Source organism: Taudactylus pleione, unplaced genomic scaffold (genome assembly GCF_031769625.1).
Source record: "Taudactylus pleione unplaced genomic scaffold, aTauple2 ptg000201l, whole genome shotgun sequence".
Classification (NCBI taxonomy): Eukaryota; Metazoa; Chordata; class Amphibia; order Anura; family Myobatrachidae; genus Taudactylus; species Taudactylus pleione.
This window is the reverse complement of record NW_028284603.1, coordinates 61,495,951-61,516,759: the sequence shown is the minus strand read 5'-3', so window position 1 is coordinate 61,516,759 and position 20,809 is coordinate 61,495,951. Positions and strand designations below refer to the sequence as shown.

The window sequence follows — 20,809 nt, the reverse complement described above, 5'->3', positions numbered from 1 at the left end:
TTGTAACACACATCTCATATCCTCACAGCGTGCATTCTCTCCTTTGCGTTCCTTGCTGAATCAGGCCCGGAATTCCACCCTGGGTTTCTGTAGGGCTGGTAGATGAAAAGACTCCCTTCTCAGGCACATGGACATCTTTGGACTCCAGAGTCAGAAAATATGTGGGTGAGAAAGATGGAAATCTTCTGCATTACCTTTATTATATAGGCATACAGTAGGAGAAAACATTATTAGTAACACCAATAGATGGGGCTAATTCTTTCCAATCAAAGCTTACTTTTAAGAGATCAGTAAAAGGCAGGGACGTGCAGTCAGGGGAGGCAGAGCCTCCCCTGATATACTCCCTTCCCTATTATACTCCCTGTCATGCTCAAGAGTTTTGATATAAAAAACTGTGTTTTTATGTGTGCCTCCCCAGTCACTGACCTCACCACAAGTCACTGGTAAAAGCAACATCTGAAATAGAGATGGTGGACCTGGTATATACAGCCTCGCTCTCCAAGTGTTTCCAGTCCCTCATGTTTGGGGTGATTGATAGAAAGCGACCACTAGTGCGTTATCTCCAACAAAACATATTCATACACAAACATTAGACATACAAGATCCCCAACTTAAAAATCATGTACCAGAGTGAACAGATGTAATCAGCATGTAGGATACCTGGAATTACCACAACCAACCGCAACTGGAACCACTCTTGGATGGGGACCACCATAAAAGCAACACAAAGAATACAACACTGATACGTTTCAACAACCCACAGTCTTTGTCAAGACTGATCTCCTGTATATCTTGGACCAGTTTAAAAAGGCCCAAACAGAAAGTGCAGTGCAGTATAGACCCATACAACATTAATACAATACATCAATGAAATACAGTATTCATGTATTAACATAAACAAACATTTCAAACATAAACATTCCAGTTAAACATCTCCTCACATAAAGGGGGGAGATATATGAAACTCTAGAAAGTGAATGTGTTGCCTATAACAACCAATCAGATTCTAACTATGATTTTATAGAATGCAATAGATAAATGATAGCTGTAATCTGATTGGTTGCTATGGTCAACACCTCCACTTGCCCTCTTTACAACGATCAATAAATCTCCCCTCAAGAAACAGTGCATCAGGAACATGCACATCAGTAACCATACAGCTAATTCGGACGTGCAAAAAACGGTTTGCTGCGGCCCATAATGAATACTGGCAGCTACCTCTGTTGTGAGATCACTATAGTAGTGATTTACTTTTGTGCACTGATAGATAAAACAGCGCCACCCAATCAGCTCTGCGCATTCGCCTGGATTGGAAATACAGACCGTTATTAATACAGGACAAATGTAAGCAGACCTGTGGATGATATGGATTGTACGCCTTTGCCATGGAGGCTGCTGGTGTTAATCAAATATTTATACTGGGCACTTGCAAGATATGGATGGATTACAGATATGACCATATAACAGGAATTAGCTATTTGTAGCAAGTAATGTGGTAGAAAGGTGGTACAGCTCATCAATATATCTAGCATGGACATTCAATCTATATTATGAATAGATAACTAATTAATATTCTGCTGTCATAGGCATTATATAGGTAAGTGGATATATTTTTGTCCTGAATCTGCTTGGATAACTGTTGGGAGGTAGGTTTATGGAATGTATGACAATGAGATGAATCTCTATGTGACACTAAGACAAATATTTTTTTCATATTTGATGATAATTTGAAAATCATCGGGTAGCACAGACGGTGTAATGGTTAGTGTTACTGCCTCACAGCACTGAGGTCATGGGTTCGATTCCCACTACGGCCTTGTGTGGAGTTTGTATATTCTCCCTGTGCTTCCTCCGGGTACTCCGGTTTCCTCCCACACTCCAAAAATACACTGATAGGTTAATTGACTCCCAACAAAATTGACCATAGTGTGTATGTTTGTGAGCATATGACAGGGAATATAGATTGTAAGCTCCAGGAACAGGAACTGATGTGAATAGCCAGATACTCTTTGTAAAGCGCTGCGCTATATAAATAACTGGTAATAAATAATAATAATAAATAATTTGCAGACTGGTAAAGGAAATGGTTTCCTGGCATGCTGCACTGCCCCGTGTCATTTAATCATTTAGGAGAACTTGCCTTCTAAAATTAAAAAGGTCAAGTCAGATAGGTTTATCTGATTTCTTGTGCAACTCATTGTCCAGCGTAAATCTTGTTCCATATTTTATAATTCAATTAAATAAATGTCCATTTGCCCCATAGTGTGTTCTGTTAGTCATCTAGAAAAAATAATGTACAGTACAATTAATTCTGCTTTCTACTAATAGATTAATGTACTGTATATCAAAAAGTGTTGCAGTCATTCAATTGTTTTTATGAATGTGAATTAATGTTCTAGAAGTAGCACAAGCTGAGGACACCAGGTGCTTAGCTGTGCTTTGTAAGCTCTAAAGTGGACATTATACCCTCTGGGACTTCTACTATTTACCTCTGGGTATCGCATTAGACAGAAAAAGGATTTTGTATGTATCTCATAGAGGAATATGGTTTAATGGTGTCAGAAATTTATACTTTTTAGTCAGTCCTGATCTGTTGGGTCTTTAATATTCAAGCATCTAAAAGGAGAAATTTAGGGCCAATATCATGTAGCCTCAAAGGGCTAATTACCCACAATGCAATGCCCGTATTCAATTACAACCTGCAGCCACTTAACGCGGATTTCTGTGCACCTCCTCCTGAGGCTCAAAGAGAAATAAGTAGGACTCTCTGCCCATATCGCGGCAGCCACGAACATGTTACCATATAGCTCCGGGTACTTATCTTGGAATCTGTGTGTTAACGCGAATTAGCAGCAGATTTACCGTGCAAGTAAAAGGGATTATAACTGAATTCCCTTGGGTGTAAAAGTCCAAGGCTATCACCCTTTCCCCCACAAGGTATATTAATGCGGCTTATTGAATCTGGCTCTTACAGTCTTTGGTGTGAGCCTGGTTACAAAATGCATTTGTGTCTGAGCAGGTGACACCGATAAGGTTGTATAGTAAATGCTTCTTCTGCTAAGATTGTAATCGACCCAGTGTCTAAACACAGGAAATCCAACAGGCAACCAGGACTTACATGATCTGCATTCTGTCCATGACAAGTTGCAGATGCAATTTAAGATAAAGCATTTATACAGCTGGCATTCAATTATTTAACACTGTGACTTTCAACGTCTTGTCACACACTGGTATCCTGTTAATCCTTGGGTTTAAAACACAAATTTAAAGGGCCCAAAACACATACCCTTGCCTAGAATATTTGTATCACTACCGTAGTCACCATCACCAATAGGCATTGACTGACAGCCAAGATAGCGCCTGAGCCGGAAAGAAGGACTTTAAAAAAAAAGAAAACATTTCTTATAAAAGAATACTTACAAATAGTATAATACAAGAATGCTTACCAAATAATGTATAATACAATAATGCTTACCAAATAATGTATAATATAAGAATGCTTAACAAATAATGAGTACAGAATGATTTTATTTAAACAAAAAAGTTATTTAAACTAAATAGCTAGTGTACATTACATTTTTACTGGGTAAACTACTTATTTTTTAACAAAAGGTAGTTTGTTTTTGTTACATCCTTGCAAGTTTGGCACAATTTTATATTTGTTACAAACAACTTTCACTTATATACATTTATTTTGAAAAGTTACTAAATTTTTACATTATTTTTAAATTTATAGTTGTTGATTTATTTTGACCACTTTGCATAAGATACATGAAAAGGGAAGGAAAAACAGACTTCATGCATCTTTAGTAAAAAGCATAGCCAACTGTAAGCACTTTACCGGCAGTTCCTTGATATCTAGCTGTGTGAGCATTACTCAAACACTGACACTAAGTGGCTGGTTCTGGAATTGTTTATACCTGTTCTCTATGCTGCAATGTTTAACTAGTTTACTTGGATTACTTAGGTTAATCGGAAAATTATCAGTAGGTCAGAAAAAGGACATATTGCTACAATTAATTGTATTTGTTTTTTTGGGCTGTCATTTTCTTCATATTTTCTATCTAAGAGCCTGATACAAAAGTGGACGCAGTTCATACAATAGCTGCTGTGCGAAATACGTAAAAGCAGCAGGAGGCGTCTGTAATAGAAAAATGTACACTGCAGTTTTTTGTGATCCGCCGCTGCGTCCGAAGACGCAGAATGCAATGGATCCCATCCAAGTGAGCACAGAGGGAGAATATATTCATGTGGCGAGCAAAGCGATCCACCGTGCGCGCAGCGTGGCGAGCGAAGCGAGCCCGCAAGTGGCCAACTTTCTTATTTTCGTGGAAAAGTGTGGGCAGAAGCCTCCACTTCCGCCCTCACTCACGTCACTTCCAGGTAGAGCTACTGAAGGGGTTTTATGCTCTCCCCAACACTACCCCATCTTTATGTAACACTGGCCATCGCCACCCCTTCCCCGCCTCCAAATGGCTGCAGCTTAGGGGTCACAGATACAGATCTGCACATGTGTAGTACAGGTCCTGCGCATGCGCCGATCACCAAACATCGGAGTTGTACATAAAGCATTGGGTTTGTGTACTACTCTATATCAGGCCCTAAGCCCTAACATTAGCAATATGTTTGTCCCATGTATTCTATTAGGAGCCTTCCCCACACATTCTGGGAGACTATTCCATGGATCTATCTCCCTTCCTGTATGCAAGTTATGCCTGTTGATGAAACTTTCTGTCCTTATAAAGACTTAGATTTTATGTAAAAACACCTTTTTTCTGAGCTTTATTTGCTATTTAAATGTAGCAACTTTTTATATGATTGCATCTTATTTCTAATATATTATAGATACTTCCTATAAGACTATAGTGAGGACGTATAGTGAATACTACACTAGCACAAAAAAAGTAAGAAAAATAATGTGCATTACAGATGAACCAATTGGTTCATTACTATAACATTATAATTTATAACCAATTACAATCAGATTTAAGAGCTTTTCAAAATTGCCTGTTTGTTTATGGACAATGGCTGAGTCTGTAGTCAAGCGGGAAGGGCAGTCCTGTACTTCAGATGCCTATTTATAAATGCTGCTGTGAAATGTGAGGAATATTATGCACAGGCAATGGGAATGTAAATTAAATTGTTTAGACATATTCTGCAATGCTTACAAAAAAAAAAAATCAAAAAACAAATATTTATAAAACAATGATCAGTCCACACACATTCCGAGTCACACGCTGTTCCTGTACGTTTTATGTACTCTCACTGCCCAATCTACATTGACCCATTTCAACAAAACTTTCTGAACATCGACCCTCTTATAGAGTTTGCACAGGTCAATCAGCTGCTCCACAGTCCTCTCACTGTTCCGTAGCAAGAACCCAATGGTGGGACTCTGTTGCTTCTGCTCCAGGAAACACAATTCATCGTAACTCATCCCCCATTTGCTGGCAAAGTTTCTCCAGTTCTTCACAGTAGGGTGGCAGGGATCTAATTTTATCTTCAGGGTATACAACAGATCCTCATCATCCAGCAAATCACTGATCGTTGGGGGAGAGTTACACGTCTCACTGCTTTCTTTATAAGAATTAGTTAAATCTGTGAACAATACAATGTGAGAACTGGCTGCATCTGAATAATACATATATTGTATACATATAATAACTACTGAAGTAATACAGTCAGATAACATTACAATGTCAATGTTAAAAGGAACTCTACTCAAAATAGATTATTTCCCTTAAGAAAGGAACCACTTACGTAGGGTAGCTCCCCCTGGTCTCCCTTTCCTAATGCACGCACTACTAGATATACTGGGCCTGATTCAGACCCGCTCGCTAGGCTGCGTTCGTATGCAGCCAGCCGTTTTTCTGCAATCTGCACTTGCTTACGCATCGCAGTTCATGTGCGCAAACCAGTGCGAGTGATCGGGAAGCATTCGCTCGCTGCACATAGACAGCCCGGTTGATTGCGTGACAGGAGAAGGAGTTTGTGGGTGGTGACAGGGGTTGGCTGCTAGAAACGGGGGAGTGGAGGCATGCCTGAGCGTCTTAACGCCATTTCAGAGGCGTGCATAATTAAGAGGCATCATCATAGTACCGTCACTTGGCTGAAATGTACACTGAATCACTCGCAGTGCTTGCGGTAGGGTATGGTCAACCACAAGCTCTGCGATCGCTTCCGATGGTACTCGATGTTACCGATGGTTGCATACACTTCCTGGAGATGATGTGCGCAAGTGGGCATCTTAAGACAGGCTGGTGAGCATCTCCACACACAGAGCGATCGCACGCTAAGACATAGTGGGCATGCTAATGCCTTGCCGTGCGATCGCCTGCCTTTGCCAGATTTGCATATAATGGGTGCATGCGAACGCATCTTGCGAGCGGATCTGAATCGAGCCCACTGTTCAATAGAATGATGAACAATATATCGATAGCGGATCGCCGGGTGTGTACACCCGATATGTCTATGAACAACGTTGTTCACAGACATATCAGGTCAGCCCTGCAGCACAGCCGATGTTGATATACACTGCAGATATATCGGCTCGTCTGGGCCGCCATCAGGGTGGGACTGCTGGGCCTGGAGTCCCGGGCCCAGACAGAGAGGGGAGCCCACACCTGGCTTCTACCCAGAGGCCGGCCCGGGGGCCCGGTGACATCTGCCTCCCAGGCCAGTACAGTTTTGTTACTGGAAGGTGCAGGGCCATCGGCTGGCAAAGACTAAGGGCCTGATTCAGAGCCGCTCGTAAGCGGCTGCTCGTTCGCTCCGAGCGATGTTTGCCCAACTGCGCATGCGTACGGATCGTTATACGCATGCGCGAACCAGTCAGTGCGGCCGAAATTCGTTTGTTCGCTAAACAGCTAATGCCTGCTATTTTGAGTGACAGGAGGAGGCGTATGTGGGTGGTAACAGGGGAAGGTGCTTGAAAACGGGGAGTGGAGATCCGAACGCAGGCGTGCTTAAAGGTCAAAACGAGCGTTTTAAGGGTGTGCATAATTAATACAGGAGCGTCATTGACCACGTCACTGGGTTATTTTATAGCCAGAACTGCTCGCAAGATTGTGGTAGCAAAAACCAACCACAAGAATAGCGAGCAGTTCATACGCTGGTCGATGTACTCGATTAATCTAATAAATAGCGGACATGACGTAGGATGCGAGCGGCCAGGGGGCGTATTTTTCCAAAAAACGACTGCAAGTTTTGTTCGCTCGTTCAGACCTAGAGGCGTGAACAGACCGCAAAGAGCGAACGGTTCATTTGAATAGCCACCCCTATTTTCTGGACAAGCGAGCGCTAATTGCGTCCGGCTCTGAATCAGGCCCTAAGAGCTCCGCTCCCTGGCTGCATGGCCACTTCTGTGCTAGGGGACAAGGTGAAGTGCCGGCGCCCCTGGATGGAGTCATGAGGGGCCGCCTGGCGGCTGTTTCAATGACTATGTATGCCTCCCTACCCAGAATCCCTCTTCCTTCCTATGTCGGCACGCTGCACTGAGAAGGGGAGTGATGTTAGGACGTCTCATGCACAGAAGAGCAGCTCCTCCCTGGCCAGCGTGAGTCGATCCCTAGCAGTGATCACACGCAAGAAGAGAAGTAGAGGAAGAAATGGAAGAACAGGTAAGAAAGGAGACCCAAGATTATTAGGGACACATACATACTGTATAAGAGAAAGGGTGGAGGTGGTCTTGGGGGAAAAAAAAATCAAATACATATATATCACATATATATTGTAAGAGAGTTTGTGGGGGGAAGGCAAAATCCTAAAATATATAAGGTAGGGAGTGGGCATGGGGAATGTAAAATAAATGAGAAAGAGAAGGGAGGCTGGCTGGGGAGACAGAAGGGGTGCTGGTTGGATAGATAGAATGGGGGTTGGATAGACACTGCAGGGCTGGAGTTGCTAGAACACGGGGGGGGGCTATTTTGTCTGTCCAGGGCCCTACAATTTCTGATGGCGGCCCTGCGTGTGCACAGGTGACCTGCCGACCGTCCGTACACTGGTTGCAGCGACCGAACTCAACTTTCCGTTCAGTGGTTTTATACTAATGTATTTTTAAGTTGAATAATAAAAAATAACAGACAACAGTTACAATTTATCACTGAAAATGATTTTACATTGTATGTAAATTAAATGTCAACTGTCCGATGTTAATCTGAATGACTGACAATATTATTAATAACATAGTTATTTCCTGTGGGTGGCCATCGAGCAGCCATTGATGGTCTGAACCAGATGGTGAGTTTTTTTCACCATTGATGGCCAGCCACCGATGGTAAAATATCAATGGCTGAGCCCGATGGTGAATCACAAATGCATACGAGGGCACCGACTGTGCAGGTGCAAAATACAAGCCATCGATGGCTTCTCTCAGATGGTTTAAAACACTAATATTTCCCCCAATCTGTATACATGTTGGGACTGATGCTGAGATGAACATTGCAGAACGTATCTTGCCTATTTTTGTACTGCGCATGCTCCAGAACTGTATGGCCGTTGTAGAGTCATGCGCAGTTCAGTCACACCTTCACTGAACTGGGCTGTAATAACAGGGTGTCCTTACATAAGCTAAGTTCAGTGCTGGCGTCAACGGAACTGCGGGCTATAAACACGGTTACACCTATTTTCAGACATAAGCTAGTGCATGTCCGCACTGAAGTAAAACAAGCATACGGATAGGAGGAAGGTGCACCATATAGATGCATACAACTCTGTGACTGTTTCTGGTGCACCTCTCAGCCAGCAGCTGCATCTGCTTACGCACTTTGACTGGCCCTGGCGGCGTAGTCATTGCACATCTTGTCACCAAGGGATGCTCACCTGGAATGGGCTTTGTAGCGGCATTAGCAGGCATGACAGTGGTAAAAGGCGCAGACCACGTATGCAGCTGTGTCTGATTTAGAATAAGGCCCTAACTCTTATAGAATCCAACAGTTTAGAAAATATGGTGTATGTGACCAACAGAGAATTAGAGATTCATACAAAGAACACACATAGGGGCCCATATGTAATAGACTGCCAGTTGTGTGAACAGGCATGATTCTGGCGATTTAGCCCATAGATTTAAAGCGACACTACTTGACAAAGGCAAAACCTTAGTTTTTCTTTTATATTATTGCCGCTTTAAATCCAAGGGCTAAACTTCAAATATCACACCGCTTCCTGCAACTGGCAGGCTACTACTTATGGGCCAGCAACTCTTTGATTTGCTTTCACTGTCTGAATGTTTGCAAATATACTTCACTTACCTGACAGAGCATTTATAGTAGATACAGGACAGTCATTTTCTTCTGGCTGGAGAATAAACAAGTAACAGAAAGCAAAATTACTTGTGTGGGATTGATTCTGGATTTACTTTTGTTATACTCTTCAAAACTTTGCCATAGAAAATAACTTGTTTTCATCTACTTTAGGTAGAACTGGGCACTATATGGCCTAAGAACTGAAGTGGGTGGGAGTGTAGCTCCTCTATGGATGCTACCGATAGACCAGGCAGGTACAGTGCAGTCACATGACCACACTAGAGCTGAATGGGCTACAGATTCCCAGTTCCTAGGGAGATTTCTGATTGACCGCTAAACTCTTACAGTGCAAAGTTGCAAACATCTGTACTACTCACTTCCAGCCACAGGTACAGTGGGTCTCATTCAGACCCGCTCGCGAGCGCTGTACGCTCGCAAGCGGGTCGATGTTTCCCAAATGCGCATGCGCACGACGTAGGCTGCTCCGTCGTGTGCATGCGCGAGACCCGGCGAGCGACGGGGAAGCCGTCGATCGAGGTCTCGCACCAAAGGGGGCGTGCTGTCGATGGTGAGTGACAGCACGCCCCCTCTGGCGGGCGTGCCGGGGGCGTGGCTGCCCAGACGGAGGCATTCCCATGGGAACGCCTACCGTCTGGGTCCGGCCCCACTGACATCACTAGTGATGTCAGTGGGAGTGTTTTTGGCTCTGATAGAGCCAAAAGCACTCCGGGCTTGTGGCAGACAAGACCCTACCATAAGGTTCACGTCGCAAGCCCGATGGTCGTGATGGTCATGACCATCGCGACCATCTTTTTGGCCGCTCGCATAGCTGTGGGTGGTCACCCACAGCTATGCGAGCGGCCAGGAGGCCGCTCCAAATTTAACTAGGAAGGCCCTGATTCAGAGCGAGCGCTCTGGTCAGAGCGTCCGGCTCTGAATCAGGCCCAGTGTTCTAGAGTACTTTATTTTCTAGTATTCAGGACCTTGTCTGTATATTGTTCATTCTTAGATTGTCGCCTGCCTGACCACTGCATGGACCCTAACTATTTTTGGATTGCTGTCTATTTTGAGCTCTGCCTGGACCATGACCATTTTTAGTTTGCCACTTGCCCGGACCTAAAACCTGGACATTGAGAACTATGGACCTTCACTTGCGGGTATCAATATTATTGGGGATCATGCTAAAAATCAGTACTTGTACAGATATAATAAGAATAAAGTGATAGGCCTCTTACCTGCTTTATTCTACCAGAGTCTGATATGGGGGATGCCACAGGATCAATTGGACTTTCCACAGGTACATGATCTGTTAAGCTACTGTCATCTATAGGAAAATTAATTAGAACTGTCACTTTATATAATACCCAAAGTATAGAAATATCATATTTACTTTGCAACATTTCACACTAATAAGACAATGGAGGAGATGTATCAAACCCAGTAGTGGATATTACCTAGGGGCTGCGAGGCTGCAGCCCCCCCAGTAAAATCCTCTGCTGTTCAGTGAGCTAGTGCTGTCCGTGACTGCACTGGCTTCATTGTGACTGGAGGTGGCTTCCTATTGGAAGCGCCACCTGCCAGTCACGCTGAAGACAGTCAGCCAGGGGGAGGGGTCTCCTCCCCCTGAGACTGCCAGTCTGGGCTCTGATCAGCAGAGAGCGGCTTCCAGTGGAAGCCGCTGCTCTGCCTTTTGGACAGCCCTACAGGGCTTCTCGGGCTGCAACCAATGCAGCCCCGAGAAGCTGGTGTTAGGCGTGCATATGCGCAGGTCCCCACGCCTGCCAGATTAAGTGAGCAGGCGCAGGGACCCGGGCCAGCAGCAGCAGCGGCAATCCCCCTCAGGTAAGAGGACAGGAAACGCTGCTGATCAAAGCTTAACGAGAGAAAAAGTGGAGACGTTGCCCATAGCAATCAATCAACTTCTGTCTATTTTTTATCTGATGCTCTGCTGATGCATGCGGCAGTAAAAAGGTGATTGTGAGGGACAGGAAGGGTTGAAGGGTCAGTCTAGCGCTTCACGCCCCAGGGTATAGCTACGCCCCCTATATGACAGTAACATGCCCCCAAGCTGTTGTGAGACGCCCCTCTGTCCTGATCCAGGCTCACAATATGTTGGGTGATAATCCCCTCACTTTCATGATTCATTTATAACAGCCTCTGAGAGCAGAGTGGAGCTCAGAAGGCTGATGTGGCTATCCAGGGGTTAAATATAGCATCAGCAGACCCATAGCAAAATTTGGGCAAGTGTCTGGCACGATGACACATTTCCATCCATTTCCTACTCCTGCCTATATGGGCTCGATTCTATTCTGCGCGAAGTGAATAGCGCCAGGAATCAGCTCCCGGAGCTATTCAATACACCGCGTTGCTACGCCCGACTAAGGATTTCTTCTTGCACCCCTCCGAGGATGCGAGCAGAAATCCGACAAAAGTCCACGCACGAGGCTGTTTTCTGCCCATCACGCCTGGAAAACAGCATTAGGTCTGGGAATGCCCGTTCTCGCGCCTTAAACAGGGTGTTTAGTCACAAGAACGGGCATTCTCCAACTAAACACCGCGCACAAATGAAAAGCTCCGGGAGCTATCTCCCGGCGCTATTTACATCACGGGCAATTGAATCGAGCCTATGACTGCTAACTATTTAGACAAATCCCACTTCTTTATTACAGCCCAGCCTATTCGCATATATACCACTCACACTGGTACACCCTCACTGCGTCATTAGGCTCCTTTCCCCCATTGTGTAATGCAACAAATCGCAGGTCTATAAAAAGGGGGCAGGGCTGAAATAACGCAATTCTCACAGAATTACGATTCCAACATTTTGCCCCCCGTCACTAAGAAGTGGGTGGGATGCCTGAAAGCTGCCTACACTTGCCAGTGCCTGGAGGGCTCCCCAAAAATATGTGTCTCCTAAACATTTATGAAGAGTGGGCAAGTATGTATGTATATACTGTATGCGCCCCCCCCCCCCCCCCCCAATTGTCTGGCACTGCAGAGCAAGGTTGTACATTACGAACCAACAACTATATTAATAAATGTACCTTTCACTATTGGAGAACCACGCAGAATAATTTCTCTTGTGCTGTATACTTCTTACTGTCTTTTCTTATTCTTCTGCTTTTATAACTTACTATTTATTAATGAGTATTTAATATACAGAAAATCTATTACTAGTAAGTTTGGTAAACAAGTAATGATTGGGTAGATAAAAATACCATTTATTATATTCCAAGAATTACTAAAATTATTAAAAAATTGCGGCTTTGTATGTACGAGTGAATGGAATACTTGACTGTGAAAATGCTATCACTGCTATGTGACATCATACTTTTCTGGCTCTAGAAGCATGGTGTGCTAAACCGACTGAGCCTCTAGACTTACACTGTAATGGGTGCCAGGACAGTAGTCATTAACAGGACTTCTGAGATTTTATATAATGATAATGTAATTATCAATATCTGTCCTCCCTTCTCACCTCTTCTTAGGTCACCTCCAGTTTCATCTAGATCCCCTTAGATTATAAACTCTTAGGAGCAGGGCCTTCCACCCTCTTGATTCTAATCCTGCCCCAGCTTCCCAGGGCATGAGGGTCTTTGAATGTTACTGTTGTTATTAACTCTGATTTTGTTGTATCGTGATCTCATGTTTGATTGATTTTTGCCTCTATACTGTTTGGTTGAACCTTTTTTTATTTTATTTTTTTAATATACTATTGCAATCTCCCTACACAACACTACAAACACGTGGTGGTGCCTTTTGAATAATAGAGAATAATAAACTATGAACTGCAGTATTATAGTCTTATTTTGCAGCTCTTTGATAAGAAGGAATAAGTGCATATAAGTCGGCAGCTTTTTGTGACTACTTTTTTGGCGTTAATAGGTACTGCTATTTACTTGAGTTCAAATAAGTCTAAGTAACAGATGAGAAAGCCTGGATGTGTTAATACATGTCTCTAGCAACCCCTCCCCTACATCCCTCTAGGTGTGCAGTACAAAAAACATGGCCGAATTCCAAACAGGAGAACGGCTGACTAGTGATTATCAAGCACTGCTACTTATTAAATTATTTTATTAAATTCAGAAAATCTCATTATAATATGCGTGAAGGTGGAAATCTTTTCATCTGTTGTGATATTAAATTATTTGTATAAAACTTTTGAAGTCTACTGTTCAAATTTAAAGCAGGTTTGACATTTTAATTTAAGCCAACTAATAGAACATCACTTCCTGTCAGGAATAATAATTTATAACTAATTTACTCATTTTCCAATTGGTACGGGTATTCTGCATGGTAAAGGCTTATGATTTGACTCAGACATAGCATAGTTTGCAGAAAGAGGGATGTGCACTTTGTCAGTCTCCATCGTTAGGGCTTACTTTTGGAGCACAACTGATTTGAGATCCTGCATAACCTTCAGCTATAGAGCACAGTGATCTATAATCCCCTTTTACTGCAATATTTTAGTAAATAACATACTATTATTAAAATCTGGTACAACATTTTACCACATAAATAATGCAGTCTTCTTAATCTAAGCTTAGTCTAAATAAAGAAAGCATGGACAGGAAGTACTGTAAGAAAGCTATACAGTATAAACTGGTGAATAGGACAAATTAACCAGTGCAGAAAAACTTAGGGCACAATACCAGATGCGTGCGTGTGGCTAGCTCACATTCCACAATGCCCTGACTTACAGTATTCACCTGACCTCAGACAGAGCAAATATTTGTACCACCACAGTCACCCCGGTGTTGGCCAAATAAGCTAATTAAAATAATGATTTTATTTATATAGCATTTTTCTCCAAAAGGACTCAAGGCACTTTATGCTTTTCTGCACCTAGATTTTTACAGCTTTGTGCATCACCTTTGTTTTGCTTTTGTTTTTATGGGTCCAACGTCCAACTTGATTATTTGGTGCCATGGATGCCTGTTCAGATGTTTCCTTAGGGTAGCTGTTGTTTTTGTAATCTTGTAAATGAAATGTTTAAAAAAGATAGATAGTCCAAGAGCCAGTAATGGTGTGCTGTTAGCCCCCCTCCTTGTGTAGAGTGCAGCACGCCCACAGGAAGTTTTTGCCACACTTCCAACAACAATAAAGAAATACACAAAAAAAGTAGGCGGCGTCTAAGAGCACATATCAGGGAGTGTATTTATAAACCACCTTTATTGAAGGCTATATTGTAAATGAAATGTGCCTGCTATAATTCAAAGGTGTCTCCTCAGAAACTACATTGTTATCACATTAATGGAGGAATCTAATTAGCAGCCAGGTTCCATAAGAACCTCACAACTTTTGTGCTTTCACGGGTTCAGCTCCAAAAACGATTAAATTAGCCCAACCGCAGTCAGTGACTGTGTCCTACAAAAGGGGTCGTACAGTGTGTTAATGCTGATTTCTGATTGCAACCATAAGAGGTACAAGCAGAAATCAGCAAAAGCAGCCTCTACTGTATTTGCCAGTTAGGGTGCAGCCCCCACATCACACTCCTATGGAGCCTCTCAAGCCAATTGAATTCCCCCCCGAAGCTGTGCAGTGCAACACTAAACAATGCAGTCTGGCATGCCTGTGCTTTGTGGGTATACAGAAAAAACTTTGCAAATACACCTGGTATATGTAAAGGCCTATTTTGCCAACATATAAGTGCTACACATGATTATAAAACTTTATTTTTTTTTTACTCACTTGTAGCTAATCCTTCAAAAAGATTTAAAAACTACATAAATACTTTTATTTATTTATTCATTTATTTTTATCTAGTTACCGTCTCACTTTTACTGGTGTTCTGTAGACTGTAATGGCCCCCATACACCAGTGACGGATTGCCGAAATGCTGCATTCCTGCGATGCCGGGTTAGAGGATCGGTGAAATCCAACATGTTGGATTTCACTGATTTGCCGATCACGATCAAAATATGAACGTGATCTGCAAATCGGTGAAATTTAACATGTATAGTTTCACCGATCCTTCGATGGATCATGGAAAACATCCATAGCCAGTCTGCATTTCCAACTAGCGGATCGCCATTTCTGTGTAAGGGGGCCTTAAGCTTCATGAGCAGCGCCTTCCTCCCTCCTGTCTCATCACCTACTTCTCTTGTACACCTGCCACACATCCTCGCTGGGGCTCTCTGTCCCACACTCCAATCACCTGTTTTTGTTTTTTTCAGATGAACTAGACCTGTGTAGTGCTATTTTGTACTGTACTGTTACCCTTATTGTTTTGCCCTCTGTATGGCGCTGTGGAACACTTGTGGTGCCCTAGAAATTAAATGTATTATTATTAATAATAATAATACAGGTTGAGTCTCCCATATCCAAAATGCTTGGGACCAGGGGTACTTTGGATAACGGAATATTCCGTATTTTGGAATAATTGCATATCATAATGAGATATCTTGGGAATAGGACCCAAATCTACACACAGAATGCATTTATGTGTTAGATACACCTTATACACACAGCCTGCAGGTACTTTTATACAATATTTTCAATACTTTTGTGGCCCAAACTAAATTTGTGTACATACATGAAATTCATTTATGTTTCATATACACCTTATACACACAGCCTGAAGGTAATTTTACACAATATTTTTAATGTTTGTGTACATTGAACCATCAAAAAGCAAAGGTGTCATTATCTCAGTCATGCCAAAAAAAATCTGTATTTCAGAATATTCCGTATTTCGGAATATTTGGACATGGGAGAATCAACCTGTAATAATAATAATAATAATAATAATAAAATACTAGTGTATTTCCATACAGGGCTGTTGAGAGCGCTGCCGGGCACCGGTAAAGAGGGGGGCGTGGCCAAATCGCGGGAGGCGTGGCCACGCCCCCTTGAATAAAAAAGTTTAAAAAAGTGTACATTTGCAGCGCCGTGTAGCAGCGCTGCACGTCGGGGAGGGGGGCACTGCGAGCCCCTCAGCCCGGCGCAAAGCCAGGGGGGGTGCGATCAGTGTGATCGCTCCCCCCCTCAGGCATAGGAGATTGCTCGCGGTTGCTAAGCAGCAGCCACAGCAATCTCCCACTGCATCTCAGCACACGCTGGGCCTGATTCAGAGCCGCTCGTAAGCGGCAGCTCGTTCGTTCCTACCGATGTTCGCACAACTGCGCATGCGTACGGATTTTAATACGCATGCGCGAACCAGTCAGTGCGGCCGAAAATCGTGTGCTCGCTAAATAGCGAATGCCTGCTATTTTGAGTGACAGAATGAGGCGTTTGTGGGTGGTAACAGGGGAAGGTGCTTGAAAACGGGGAGTGGAGATCCGAACGCAGGCGTGCTTAAAGGTCAAAGCGGGCGTTTTATGGGTGTGCATAATTAACAAAGCAGCGTCATCGACCACGTCACTTGGTTGTTTTATATTCAGAACGGCTCGCATGATTGTGGTAGGAAAAACCAACCACAAGAATAGCGAGCAGTTCAGACGCCTTTCGATGTACTCGATTAATCTAATAAATAGCGGACATGACGTATGATGCGAGCGGCCAGGGGGCGTTTTTTTCAAAATTACGTTCGCATTTTTTGTTCGCTCGTTCAGACATAGAGGCGTGAACAGACCGCAAAGAGCGAATGGTTCATTTAAATAGCCAGCCCCTTTTTCTGAACGAGCGAGCGCAAATAGCGTCCGGCTCTGAATCAGGCCCGCTGTGTGCTGGGAGATAGTGAGGAGGGAGGGGGGGCGGCGCCGGACCCGGGCCCCCGCCGGGCCCCTCTGGAAGCCCGGGCCCGGGTAACTTGTACCCGCCCCCCCCTCTCGGCGCCCCCGTTTCCATATATCAGGAGGTGGAAGAGTACTTTTTTTTGCAGTTAGTAAAATTTACCTTATTGAAGGTGTGCAAGCAAATGTGTTATCTGCAAAGGACACACTGTGGTGTGTATAACATGAGATATATCACTGTAATAAGCTCTCAACCTTAGCGGCCTCTGGATGTTGCACTATTAAGACATTTCTTTTAATTTTCTACTAATACTAGAAAAATGACATCTGCCAAGTCATTGGTTACTAGGGTTTCCAGTATAAACTACTGTGTGTACATGCTTATATAATTATTATGTTCTGATGTCTGAGGTGTTGTAAGGGTTAAATAAGTCCAGCCTGTTACACATACGCACAAAAAAAAATACATTTGCCACAGAGTCACAGATATGACATTGCAGTGTATTGTTCTGCAGAGATAAACTGAGAGGGAGTGGGACTTTCCCTGCACCCCTGAGCTATCCGCAGGACAATGACATCAGCCCTGGTAATATGAAATGTCAGGGATATCAAGCAACTACTACGCTACAATGCCTGAATGGTTTTAGCAAGCAGTACATTTTACATAAACAAAAAAATAAAGATTTGCAGTGACATTTTTAAGAAATAAAATTTTGTGGCAAAACAGGCTTTTTCACAGAGGTGCAATGTCACACTGATACAATGTTTGGGCTCAGCTTTTGTTCTGCTGGATATGGCATTTTGCACGATATTTGTGGAATTTATAGTCGCAGAACAAAGGGGCGACTGTCAAATTTTCCTGTTGTGTTGTGTTGTTGGGGTAATACTAGGACAACACTTTTAACAATTACATTTTTTATTAGAAAAAACACATTTTGATATACTATTTTGATATTACTATGTTTATTATAAATTGTTTTAAATGTATTTTACACTTCAACAAATTATTTTTACAATATATTGCAAAATAAATATTTTTAAATAAATCTATATTTATATATATTTTTTTTTCAATAACTTCCAGTACGTAAATAATCTTAAATTTAATTTCATGGAATTTTACGTATTTTAGATTTTGCAGACAGATAGTGGCACTAGCATGATGTCAACAGTGAAACCACATTAGTTGCATCAGTCCACCTCTGGCAATGTATAATATTTCAGGGAAAATCCTTCTATTTCCTCAATGCACAATTATAATGCTATGAAGGAATGTGACCCTGGGGTTAGACAGTTCTAATGATCACATTACCTATAATTTCTCTACACAGATTTTAGGGTTTCATGGATTAAGAAAAACACAATGCTCCATACGTGCTGTGAAGTGTATACATCCCACTTGTCTATCAGACCCAGAATCCTAATGTCTGCCTGTCATTCCTTATGGCTTCCAAAAGATTCCAATTGTTCCATTGAATGTTATTAAATTCAATCTGTATATTTTCAGTTTAGTGAATTGTGACAACTTAACTATGGGGGGAATTCAATTCAACGCGATGTTGAATAGCCACGGGAGGGAGCTCCTGCAGCTATTCAATTCACCGCGCTGTGTGGTCGGAGAATGCCGGTTATCACGCCTATCGCGCCTTAACAAGGGTGTTAAGGCGCGTTAACCGGCATTCTCTGATCAAAGAGCCGGACGGGCGACTGTTAGTGTGCGCTAAGCAGAAAAATAGCTGCGCGCCCGGCACTTTGGTTTGGATTTCTCCTTGCATCCCCAGGGGGGGTGCGAGAAGAATTCCTTAGCACGCCCAAACAGCGCGGTGTATTGAATAGCTGCGGGAGCCCCCTATGTATTGAATATTATACCAAAACATTACACGTAATCCACAGGAGTCTCTGAAATTTAATGGGGAACAGGGGGCCAAGGAAGAGCTAATTTGGTGGATTTTGGTCAGTTTGGTGAAAATGAACGCAGGAAATTCATACAGAAAAATCATCAGTATTTCAATTTACTGATGTTATTATAGCCTTGGACTTTTCTGTAATTACACATTGCTCAAAAGTTGGGAATATGTATACATCTTATAGTGATCAAAGCCTTTTGTGTACCACATTAACTTTTTAAATGTTGGAAAGGAAGAACGTGCAATGTAGTTAACAAATATATGATCATATGATGTAAAAACTATACAGTATATTAAACTAATAGTATTATAACAACAAGAATGAAAAGTAGACAAGAACTCTTACCTTTAGGTAGTGCTGTGTCCTGCACAGGATACTTGTCTGTCTGTAAATAAGATGGAACATGTATATTAATAGTTTAATACACCATTATATTAAAAGCTAGAATGCAATAAAAGCTACAGACATAAATATGTAATTAGTAGGAATTAGGCTTATCTAATGTACTGATGATAATTGCACTATGTGTGTAGATATTTATAATATATTATGAAGGTGGTGGTTTTTTTTATCATATAGTGGTCCAGTTTCCTGTACAATCTACACGCAATGCTATTATGCTAGCAATCTATTCCTAGTAGTTCCATGGAAATAAGATGGAAAGGACCAATTCGGCAGGTATTCTACTATTTTTAACTGAAATTTGTCTCTGAAACGCACGCCACAGATGACACTGGCTAATTGTGAATTGATATGCTGCATTACCAGCTCACAAAATGGCTGCTCCTCTGTGAATGAAGTACATTTAAGAAAAAGGCTGCGTACTACAAGTCCATGGATTGTAAAGGGAAAGATAGTCATTCATGTTGAACTTACTGTTTCATACAGTAATGTGCTGGGCTCAGTATCCTCAACTGGTTCTTTGGCCTCATGATCTGCTAAGAAACAATGTCAGGTTAAAAAAAAACATAATATAGGAAGGAACAGAGTTATGTAAATTTGAAAACATACATAACAATAATGATTGGGGTTCATTGGGGCAAGGATCCATTCTAAATCGCATCAGCACTAGGCTTATGCCTTACAGACAGGTTATTGCCGGAGAGGTGACTTATAATAAGACTTCTCTGGTGACGATATATTTAGTACATTTCAGTGCTAAGACATCTTGCATTGCTGTGATAAGTGGCGATGCAAGATGTCCTAGTGCTGAGAAAAGGACAAAGTAATCAAGACCATTTCAATTAAAGCAATCATTGGGTATTTGCCTAGAATTTAGTATGATTCTGACAATATACCCATCAGTATTTGTCCCAGTGCCAAATATCACAATGTGTTTCACCCCAAAATAAAGAGCATGGTAAAGCATGATCCAAAAGTACCTGTATCATTATAGGCCTATGTATGCAGTCACTTAATAAGTACATTAACAAACTAGCTGCAGTAAGCCACCTGCATGAGCTGTATACACAGAACAAAATTATCTGAACAGTTTTAGGGTGGACAAACTGCAAATCAGACTCTGCTCAGGAGTTGGGCTGAGTGATAACTTCTTAAGGCCCCTACACACTAGACAATATTTTGAATTATATGGCAGATTCTGACACATCGGAAAAACAAATTGTTCAAAAAGTCAATTGTGTAAGCACTATGCGCACTCCCGTGGTGTCGTCCATTGCATCTTCAGATCTCCTCTACATGCAGGAAGATCTGCCAATCTCGTTAACGATTTCCCTGAGATCGTGCAGTGTGTGCTCATTACCAGACGATCAGACAATATGGTTACATTATATAGTTAACAATCTAACCACCAAACGATGCAAGATATATTGTTCGGTCGTTTGTTAGATTGCACAGTGGGCCTGATTCAGAGCCGCTCGTAAGCGGCCGCTCGTTCGCTCCGAGCGATGTTCGCACATCTGCGCATGCGTATGGGTCGTAATGCGCATGCGCCAACCAGTCAGTGCGGTCGGAAATCGAGCGCTC

At 42.4% G+C, this 20,809-nt stretch overlaps 1 protein-coding gene across 2 annotated transcripts in view; it reads right to left on the bottom strand.

Moving 5' to 3' along the window:
* Nucleotides 1-3,565: 3,565 nt before the first annotated feature.
* EDARADD (EDAR associated via death domain) overlaps nucleotides 3,566-20,809 on the bottom strand; it is a 61,331-nt gene continuing 44,087 nt past the window's right edge. The window contains exons 2-6 of one of the 2 annotated variants that reach the window (XM_088477646.1): nucleotides 19,700-19,761; nucleotides 19,169-19,208; nucleotides 10,478-10,566; nucleotides 9,249-9,294; nucleotides 3,566-5,598 (exon numbers count right to left, since the gene is read on the bottom strand). In XM_088477646.1, the coding sequence (XP_088333772.1) occupies nucleotides 5,231-5,598; nucleotides 9,249-9,294; nucleotides 10,478-10,566; nucleotides 19,169-19,208; nucleotides 19,700-19,761 (605 nt within the window). In that variant the 3' untranslated portion in view covers nucleotides 3,566-5,230. The remainder of the gene's footprint in view (nucleotides 5,599-9,248; nucleotides 9,295-10,477; nucleotides 10,567-19,168; nucleotides 19,209-19,699; nucleotides 19,762-20,809) is intronic. The other variant, XM_088477647.1, reaches the window with a different exon arrangement.